This window comes from Pinus tabuliformis, chromosome Q, assembly GCF_031772625.1.
Source record: "Pinus tabuliformis cultivar Carrire ecotype Pingquan chromosome Q, CPIR1, whole genome shotgun sequence".
In the NCBI taxonomy this organism is placed as follows: domain Eukaryota; kingdom Viridiplantae; phylum Streptophyta; class Pinopsida; order Pinales; family Pinaceae; genus Pinus; species Pinus tabuliformis.
In genome coordinates, this window is record NC_142296.1 from 95,159,532 (window position 1) to 95,170,421 (window position 10,890).

The following is a 10,890-nucleotide window of genomic DNA, read 5'->3' on the forward strand; positions in this document are numbered from 1 at the left end:
CGGCCCCCTGCAGTAGAATAGAAACCCTAATCCTTGCACGTGTGAGCAGAAAAGTCAAGTTTTCAGCTTCTTTCCTTCGCTAGGGTTCTTCTTCTTGTCTTCTAGTCTCCTTGCTCTTGTTTTCCTTCTTGTTCTCTTGCAGATCGAACTTGTGAAGATGTGTGTTCAAGTGAGTCAAATCTCCTTCTATATATATGCATTTCATGAGGTCGAATACCCCTTTCTAGGCCAACTTCTTGTTGGTAGGGCCAACTTGTGCTTGGAGGCTTATTTTGACTTTTTAGACTCAAAATAAATTCTTTTACATGATACAATTTGCCCAAATGGGTCTTATATACATGACATTGACTCTCTTGACTCATGACAATTATTCTTATTACATGACAAACCCATGCTTGAAAATAGTAATTTTTCTTTCTTCTTTTGTTTGTTGCATAAGATATACATAATGTCATGAGTACAACGACAATTATGAAGACCGAAACTAGTTACATTTTCCAACAATTTTCAGTAGAGGTAAGGCCTACTTCAAGCACTTAGCATCTGGAGCCATGAAGCAGATTGGTGTGAGGGTGAAAAATCTTTACAAGCAGCAGGTTGAGTCAGACGCAACCTTGAGTGACAAGGCAAGGCTTGAGCATGGCAGAGACGTGGGGGAGCTTTGGCACAGACGTATGGGGCATTTGCATCATGGGGCATTGAAGATCCTTCAACAGATAGCCACAAGGCTACCACCGTGCAGTATTGACCAGCATAAAGTGTGCAAGTGTTGCACACTTGGCAAGTATGCCAAGTCATCTTTTCAGGGCCGAGACAATGGAACCAAAGGGATTTTGGAGTTGGTACATTCAGATGTATGTGGCCCCTTCTCTTCTCCATCCCTCATGAGACACAGGTACTATGCTACCTTCATAGATGACTATTATCGGAAAACTTAGATCTTCTTTATGAAGGAGGAGGAGATCTTCTCCAAGTTCATGGAGTCTAAGGCCCTGTTAGAAAACCAAACCGGGAAGAAGATAAAATCATTGAGCGACAATGGCAGGGAATATGTCTCCAATGCTTTCAGGGATGTGTGCCAAGGAGGGCATTAGGAGAGAGCTTACAGCACCCCATAACCCTCAGCGGAATGGGGTGGTTGAGAGGAAGAATCGAAACATAGTTGGAGCGCCCAAGGCCATGTTGCATGACCAAGAGCTGCCCATGTTCTTGTGGGCTGGGCCATTCAGCGCTGCAGTATTTTTGCAAAACAGAAGTCCACACAGGGTGCTTGGACGAGTTACACCAAAGGAGGCTTTCACAAGCAAGAAGCCTGACATCTCTCACTTCTTCATCTTTGGGACAAGAATTTACTGCCATGTGCCCAAAGAGAGTAGGAAGAAGTTGGAGCCAATAGCTGAAAAGGGAATTTTCGTGGGTTACTGTGAGACACCTCAGGCATACAAGGTGTACATACCATCACTCAGGAAGACAATTATCAGGCGAGATATGAAGTTTGCAGAGGACAAAGCTCTGAGGGAGTCCTTGGAGCAAGAGCAGGTTGGAGTGCCTAAGGAGGAGCTTCTCGCTCCCAAGTATAGGAGCCTCAGCCAGTACCACAGACTAAGTTTTAGCCAAGTGGCAAGTAGGCCGAACAGCAGGATGATAAGGACTCTTTGCAGAAAGAGGAAGAGAGACCAGGATGAGTGGAGATAGCCACTCAATCAGTGACTCCTAGCATGGGGAGGAGGAGAGCCAAGTGAGTCGAGAAGTTGATTCAGGAGGCCCAGGTGTGAGTTGAGGCTCCCAGCTCTATGTTCAAACAGAGCAAGGAACCACAAAGGTACACCAGGTACATAGTGTTGATGAATGAGTTGTTAGACTCAGAGCCTTCTTGTTTCGAGGAGGCAACCTCTCAGTAGGTTTGGCAAGATGCCATGGTGGAAGAATATTCCTCCATCATGAAGAACAATGTCTGGGAGATTGTGCCACGCCCTGAGGGAAAATCAGTGGTAGGCTCACATTGGGTGTACAATGTGAAGCACGGAGCAAATGGGAGTGTGGGGAAGTACAATGCCAAGTTTGTGGCCAAGGGCTTCTTGCAAGTTGAGGGCATCGACTATGATTAGATGTTTGCCCTAGTGGCTCGTTATTCATCCATCCGGACGATTCTGGAACTTGTAGCTCAAATGGGGTGGAAGATCCACCAGATGGATGTGAAGGCAACATTCCTCAATCGGGTGATTGAGAAAGAGATTTATACGGAGCAGCGAGAGGGGTTTGAGATTTTTAGCAAAGACACCCATGTTTGTTTGCTTAAGAGAGCTCTTTACAGGCCCAAGCAGGCTCCGAGAACATGGTACACTCGCATTGATAGCTACCTTCAAGGATTGGGCTTCATTAAGAGTGAAGTGGATTGCAACCTGCACTACATCACAGTTGGAGGTCTTCCGCTCATTCTAGTGCTCTATGGACAATCTTATATTGACTGGAGCACACAACTTGATCCAAGATTGCAAGGAAGATCATGCAAGAGAGTTTGACTATTTGAGATGAAGGACATAGGGCTTATGCACCATCGTTGCACAAAGCGGGGACGTGGAAGCGTCATTTCCCAAAAATCTAAGAAGCGAAGCGTCTCGGAAGTGTCTACTATATATATATATATATATATATATATATATATATATATTGCATTTATATTAGAAAAAAACATCCAAATACCAAACTAGTTGTAGAAGACATGAAAACATGCATATTTTTACATAAATCGAGATAGATATGGCAGCCATTGTACATCAATGATTAATTATTCCAGCATCAACCATCTAGAATCTAGACCTCTTCTCTTGTCTAGCCTTTGCCTCTACTTCAATTCTATAGGAATATTTGTCAACATTGCCTAAATTTGATCAAACAGCTTAATCCAAGCCTTATAATATGGTAGAGAAAGCTTAACATGCCTGATCAATGATTTTGACTTGAGTGAAGGGTATATAATTGCTAACGTCGTGACAAAGGAGTACTGGAGTACAACAACACCAACACTAGGGTATATATAGGGCTTGGTGCTCTTGATTAAATGCCAATCACATGCCCTCATACATGATATAATCCAATGAAACACCACAAGCCCATTGATCTTGAAAACTATTAAGTCTGTTGAATTTTGAATGGGATATGAAATTCTATTTTCTCCATATGAAGTCTAATGAGGCTAGAACCACTCTCAAATATCCCAAGTCATTTCATGGTACTGTTAAAAATTTAGTTAAAAGGGTGGAAATGAAAGATAAAGGAGAATGTCACTTTTACTTAAAGAATTTAACATTACCATTGGGGAGCATCTAGGAAGCGTCTAGGGAGCATCAAGGGGCACCTTGGGAGTATTTGGAAAGTGTAGTTCCTCACATAACAGTTCGAAATTTCCAAAAAAAACAAAAAACAAAAAAGCCCCCGCGGAACCGTGTGAACCGTCCACCTTCTCTCGGACCCGTGGTGGATACACGCCCGAACCTCCACAAATCCGCACCCGATCCTTTTCGGATTCGCGGATTGGGCCCCCACGAATCCAAATTTCCAAGAATCACCAAAAAAAGGTGGAACCACGGATCCGATTTTCAGATATGCGATTCCGTCGAAGGATAAGTGGCGGATCGGTACAAGAGATAGTTCCAACTCCAGATCATTGGGGGGGGGGGGGGGACGGTTCCTACAACATTGTTATGCACTATTTCCTTGCGCTGGAGGTATAGCAGGGTGATGGGGAAATCTTCTTGGGGCGGGGGAACTTGGAAGTACACTACAGAGATTCTCAAGAGGTTTCGTATGCAGGATTGCAAGCCCGTGACCACGCCTCTAGTCACAAACTGGAGGAAGGTGGATGCTAGCAAACAAAGCAAGTAGATGCCACGTTGTACAAGCAACTCATCAGGTCGTTGATGTACTTAGTCAACACACGGTCTGACATATGTTTTGCGATGGACCAGTTGAGCCAGTTCATGATGGATCCTACCAGAGTTCACTGGGTTGTTGTGAAGCATGTTTTGACATATCTCAAAGGCACAACAAATTATGGGTTATGGTACAGGTAGGTTGATGGAGTGAGGCTTGCAAGTTTCACAAATGTAGATTAGGCAAGGAGCTCCACAAATCAAAAGAATACTTCAAGTTGTGTCTTCAACATTGGATCAGCAGTTGTTTCTTGGTTCAGCATGAAGCGGAGATCAGTTGCACTCAGTTCATTAGAGGTTGAATACATGCCTACTAGCTTAGCAATATGTTAAGGCATCTAGATGAGGAAGTTGCTTGTGGGACTTTTCAGCCAGGAGTTGGAGCCCACCGTGATTTACTGTGACAACCAAAGTTGCATTAAGCTCTCTGAGAATCTAGTGTTTCATGATCGCTCCAAGCACATCGAGATCGGGTACCATCATCTCAAGGGTTGTATGCAAAAAGTGATAGTAAAGCTACCATACATTCCAACAAATGAGCAGGATGAGGATGTCTAGAAGAAGGTCTTAGTCAAAGGCAAGTTCGTGTTTTTCAAAGATAAGTTGGGAATTGTACAAAATCCCTTCCTCGCTAAGAGGGAGTGTTGAAAATGTAGCGATGGAAGGTCTTCTGGCTTGTGCCTTAGCCAAAGAAGACATAGAATTAATATTTCTCTAGCATGAATGTGAGTTCATGAGATAGACTTCAATTACGATGAGTTGATTTCCAGTTTACTAGAATGGTCATCAAGTTTGCATGCGTAGTGTTGGAGCTTCAATTCGTTGGAGTCTTCTTCAATTAGACTACAAGATGAGGTGGCAGCGACAAGTTCAGTTAGGACGGGTTAAGAGTCAAGACTTCAGAGGTAAGTGAAGAGATGACGAGTTGAGTCCTCAGTTAACTCGAATCACAACTAGAGGAGATCAAGGAGCAACTCGAGCTAGTTAACTAAGACCTAGTCCAAGTGTAACTGGGACTTGCTCCAATTAACTAGCAAAGGAAACTCGTGACACTAATGTGAACTGGTATTCGACTAGGCCCCCTTCATGCATCTAATTCTATTAGAAAGAAAAGGATGAAGGAACAGGATAATTAATCATTCTTTGTGTGGAACGCGCATTAGTTAAGGAGCAAGAGTGTGCATAGATTTAGGAGCAAGGATCAGGATTCGCAGAGCAAGTCGAAACTATCTTCAGCAAAGAACAATTGTGTGCATGGGCCGAGATCAAGAGCAGGGCTAAGAGTATCTTCTTAGGGGCAAGAGCAGTGATCAAGAGCAGGTCGAGAACAATCGTAGAGCTGAGAGTAGAAGAAGGAAAAGCCTAGCACTTTCTCAAAGACAAATTGTTGGTTGCAGTAGCAGCGCATTGAATTGTAATAGATCCATTTGCTCAAAGAAAAATCAATAAAATACCACAACAAAGAAAGCCGGTTTTCTCATTTGGGTTTCTTGGGTATAAAACAAGTGTGTCAATTTCGTGTGCATGTGTTTTTATCACAAGTATTTTCCACTACTTATTGAATATTGAGAAATTTTGTATCTTGGTGAAAGTTAAATTTGGTTTCAGTTTTAGTTGCCTTGTTTTTCAGCAGATTCATCTAAGTAGTTGCAGAGTTTCAAGAAAATCAACAATACTGAAATGCTTGTATTCATGGCATTGCTTACAGTTACACTTAAAAGGGAGTTGCTCATAGTCCATTAGTTGGATATGCTTCCAATCATGCAATGTTAATTGTATTGCTTCTAGTAGTCGTCTTTCTAGGTGTAACTCAACATAAATACGTGCAGAGGCCATCATTCCATCTCTTGGCTCGACTTTGTCAATACAAGTCCCTAATATATTCCCAATACTCCTTGATACCTTATTATTCCAACAGTGAAGAGGAAGATGAGGCAATCTTATCCATATTGGGTCAGCAAAGGGAATGTCATTTTAAGTTGAAATCAGGTATCCATCTATTCAAGTAAAGCCCTTAGTGCCAGAAAAATATGGCCCACTTTGAAATATTAAACCCTCGTCTTCTTTAGTTTCAAAAAAGAAAACATAAAACCCTCTGCTGCAAAAATAATGAGATAGCGTACCTTTGATCAAACAATTCCTCATTTGAGACATGATTGCGCTAAGTCGACAATTTCTGGGCATGTTGATAGATATGGAATGCAATGCAAGAGAAGCAGATGAGGAGCTTGGCATTCTCATGGCCGGGATGGGAGGGGCGGTGGAATGTTCATGGTAGAATCCAGGGCGTGTAATGAGTTGCTCTCTCATCGGCTAGGTTTATTGGAATTAAAATTGGATAGTCTGCAGTTGGCATTCGAAATGCTTGAGGTTTGGGTCGATAATTTAGGGAGAGTGGTAGAAGAGAATGCTATAGCGCGGAACCCATTAAATGAAGGCAACACAGGCTGTGAATGCAGAGCAGATAGAGGAGGATAACGTCGGTGTAGACGTCCCTGGAGAAAGTCGTGAGCAGCTCAACGAGGAAGAAATCAGAGTCCAAGTCGCTCCTTCTATGGAGGATCTATAGTCTTTAAAAACCTTTAATCTTTTGCTATGTTATGTAGATATGTAGTGTTTAATGGTGTTTTTTAGAAAGTACATGGATGTAATGTTTTTAGTATAGTATTATGCAGTTCAGGAGAAATCCAATATGTAATGCAGTGGGAATTTCGGAAAATAGCTGAAAATTTTCTGGCACACGCTGTAAAAGGTTCTGGCCTTCAAACCAGTTTATTATAATGCCAAAAATACCCGCTCCTTTAAAAAAAATAGCCCCTAGATCCAAATCACCATGGCCCTAGGAGAGGGCTAAACCCCAGTGAACTAACCAACCAAAGCCCGTTTTGTGAGATTCAAAGCTTTATGTTGAGCATTTAATGGAGGGATTGGGACATCTGGGATTGTTTCCAATCTTTTAACAAAATGGGAGGGGTAAGCTGAGTTGATTTACTCAAGGAAGAGACAAGCACCTGAAATACGTCAATCCCTGAGAGAGGGGGGGGTTGGCGGCAGGTGGGGAGGCTGCCCCTCCCCTGAAGCCAAATCCATGAAATCTCAAGGGTGACCAAATCTCTGGGGTTTCAGAGAGCCTCAAGCATGCAAGATAGTATTAAATATTGAATAACATAGTGTTGTGAATTTCGTTTTTTCTTATACAGGTAAATTGAGAGGCATTTCATGTACCAAAAGCTTTGTCAATCCAGAAACAGCCTTTGGGATGCCAGTCCCAGGTTTATATATTAGAATCCTCCCCTCTCCAATACTACCATTACGCAGTTTTCAGTGCCATGCCTTGTAAGCCATCTTGGCATGTGGTCCTCATCTATGTTAATGTCCTTCATTGGAAACTCTCATATTGATATTTAATTTATTTGTTCTTATTCGACAAAAATAATTAAATAAAAGTATTACTCTCCTTTCATTGTTACATTAGCCTCCCACACTTAGAACCTCTGCTATCAAAAAGAAAAGGAACCACGGTAGTTTCAATTGCCCTAGGCGGGTTCCACTTCCAGCTGTGAGAAATCCCAGTTATAATGGCATTCCTAATATTGTGTTAATAAACAGAAACTAGCATTGCCATTCCTGAAGCTAGTCCTAAAGAGCTAAATTATATTTGTTGTTGCTGTCATTAAGTTAAATGACAAATCCATGTAACGAGCTAGGGAATCTCGCTGAAATGTACATTGTCAGAATAAATGCTTCATCATACCTTCCCCTTATTTGTGAGTTTAAAGAATACGGTGGACTGGAATCCGGAGTTTAAAAATTGAAAAAAGAGTTTAAGGGAAATTAAGAGAAATTAAGTGAATAAATATGACTTACTGATCCCCATTTGTTTTTCCATTTTGCTTGCGAAGGTGCGGTGGAGTGTATGAATGCAGCTCGGAGGCCACTCAATATGGGATTACTAATGGCGTTCCTCTTCGAACTTAAGCTTTGCATTTTCTTCCCTTTCTTCTTCCTGCTACATGCAACCAAACAACTCTCAACATCGTATTCTCGCAAGAGAATGTGGTTTGAAAATCGCGTATACGACGATCAGACTCGAAACTCAAAAGTAAACGCTTTGATCAAAAAGCCAGTCTCGAATCTCACTGCCTCCAACTTCAGGAACTGCGAGAACATGGTTCCATGGAGAAAATCGGAGGGGCTCCACAAGATATTTTGAGGTAATAAGTTTGTCAGCATATATATGTGTAGGGGAAATGAGCAAATTGAGCAAAAATTAGATTAGTTAGGGATCGTGAAAACCTAGAAATGCTATTCAGATATTTGTAAGGTGTATCTGTATCATTCTATGGTCGCAGTAAGGTTTGGTGACTTCACCCCGTTAGGTTCCATGTTTTGTGATTCTTATCAGTGCCTCTACGCTTATTATAAGTCCTCCTCGACAGGGACTATAGTTACTCGTTCACCATTGACACTCTTATTTTATTTTAATTCCAATTTAAGTGAGTGTAAAGCCCTTCTTTTTATATGTGGGATAGGATAGGTTTATGAATGGTTAGAATTGGTTTTCCTTCGTTATTATTAAATGAAGAAAATTGGTTGTTTTTTCCATTATTAAAAGGATTTAATCCATATTGAACTGGCTAAAGTTTTTTTTAAATGGAGGTTAATATAATCTTTTTATTATTTATGGTTCTGCCCCTTCCATTATTAAAAGGATTTAATCCATATTGAAACGGCTAAAGGTTTTTTTAAATGGAGGTTAATATAATCTTTTTATTATTTATGGTTATGCCCACTATGGAATCTATGGTTGGTTAGTTTTAGAATGTCATGGTAAATTTGGAAGAATTGAGGCAACACTCGCATGATGACACAAATGAATTGATCACTTTTTTGAACAACATCTAGCATAACCAGTTGGTGATGATCGATAAGATAGATTCAATCCAAAAGAAGCTCTACTTGTTTTAAGGATAAGGATTGAAGAGTAGGGAAGATCAAGCGGAGTCTGAGTGGAGGAGCACTGCGTTACAACCAATCATCTCATGTCATGGCGAACCAATAGATCATCTGCAGGTGCGTGGGGAGGACCTATATACACAATACAGGTGACTTTTTACCCGCATGCATGTCTCGTTCCATTCTCTATCGCCACGTCTCTGCCTGGATGCATTTCCCGTCATCCGGGCCTCGCATTTGTAAGTGACAGCTATCCTCTATAATATATCCATTGTCATTCTAGGTTCGTTTTCTTTCGTCTCTGCGCACTCTTGCGCAAAGATTTCGGTTCTGCTATACACTCCTTTGATCTCCTACAGAGCTCAGTTCTGTTTTTGTTTTTTATTCCTGGTCCCGGAACCTTTTTGATGTATGCATCCATCACAACTTATTGAATCTGGCATGCTGTTCTCCACTGCAACGCTTCTCCCTTGGCTCTTGCTTTGGTAGAAGGTCAGTTCTTCAATTCCCCCTGTAGGCATGAATGAAGTGGATGTTTCATATGATAATTCCTGATTATATAGATTCTACAAGAGTATAAAGAGATATTGAATTCTGAGTTAAATTGGTAGTTTAGGAAATACATGAAGTAATATATTTTCGTTTTAATATACTCCTGTTTTCATTTGAAGTTATTCATGTTACTGGGCTATCACAGAGAGTTTATATCTTAGTTTCAGTTACAAGCGAAAGTATTGCTTTGCTTTCTACTCCTATGACCAGATTCAATTCTTTTGAAAGGTTATGGTTGTTTTTGGAGTACATCAAAAATTTCTTCTTTGTTTATAGGCCTTGCTTTGATATTCGGTTCAAGGTGTGTCATTGGTGGTGCATTGTTGAAATCGTCTGTTGCTGTATTATCTGCCCGGATGCTTCATCATAACCTGCATTTTCCTTCTGTTTGAACTCTGCTGGTTTTTCCATCACCGGGCGTTTCGGCTCCATCCCATTTCCGGCACATAACCGTGGATAGCTCTTAATTAACTTTTCAAATTTCCATCCTCCGTAGACCACCATTTCCTTTTCTGCCTCCACCTATGAGCTATAGGACTTCCTCGGCTGCAGCACTTGTCCTATTTTTGACTATTTTTAGTCCTTCTTCATAAATCGTTTCCACTTTCTATTAATACCTGGAGGTCTCTAGGCTTTATCAGTACAATCTCCTCGGTTTTTGCCTTGTACTTTCGGCCTTCTACATAGATTTTTCTTATATTCGGACTTCAAACGATATCCCGAGGTGGCTACCTTTCTGGAAAGAATTAACTCACCCTGTTTTGACTCGTGTCTATCCTTTTCCTTTCGTCTGGTGGCTGACGCAAGTCCATTCCCTTCGCTGAGATGGACATCCTCAATGTGGAATCTGACACGTCGGATCTGGTAAAAGCAACTATGGAAGCTGAAGCTAATTATCATGGTACTGTTAAAACGTTTGAATGGCACTCCAAGTTGGCAGAGCACCTTCTTCCGTCCCACCTCGTTTATGATTTGAATGCAGACTCTTTCTCTGCTCCCTGTCGCAAACTCAATCACCGTCCTGCTAAAATTACATTCCCCCCCTCTGCTATTTGTTTGGATGGTGTCAAACTGGCGGACCGTATCGCTAGCTTACAATCCCGAGCCCTGATTGGGAAGTGGCACTTCCCAGACATGGACGATGGTTAGATAAGAAAATGGCTTGCTGCCCGATGGAGCCCTCTCATTGGATATACACCCACCATTGTCTGCCTAATGCGTGACTGGTATAGTTTCCATTTTTTGAAAATTAAAGACCTTAATATCATTTGGGGTCTCCCGTGGGTGCACGGGCGGAGTTTCTTGGCACTTCATAAATGGTATATAGGTTTTGACCCTCTCAAGAACACCCCTCAGAACAACTTCATTTGGGTCAAATTACCTGCTCTGCCCATCGAACTGTGGACGAAGGAATCTCTTTCCTGCATTGGGAATGCTATCGGAAAATTTG

The 10,890-nt window shown here is 41.6% G+C and overlaps 1 protein-coding gene across 12 annotated transcripts in view; it reads right to left on the reverse strand.

Annotated features, from left to right (window-relative positions):
• The window catches only part of LOC149218408 (uncharacterized), a 200,075-nt gene extending 191,693 nt beyond the window's left edge, over positions 1-8,382 (reverse strand). For 8 of the 12 annotated variants that reach the window (XM_089383951.1, XM_089383947.1, XM_089383946.1 and 5 more), the window contains exon 1: positions 7,800-8,222. In XM_089383951.1, the coding sequence (XP_089240077.1) occupies positions 7,800-7,919 (120 nt within the window). In that variant the 5' untranslated portion in view covers positions 7,920-8,222. The other 4 variants (XM_089383943.1, XM_089383944.1, XM_089383941.1 and 1 more) reach the window with 4 other exon arrangements.
• Positions 8,383-10,890: the final 2,508 nt, after the last annotated feature.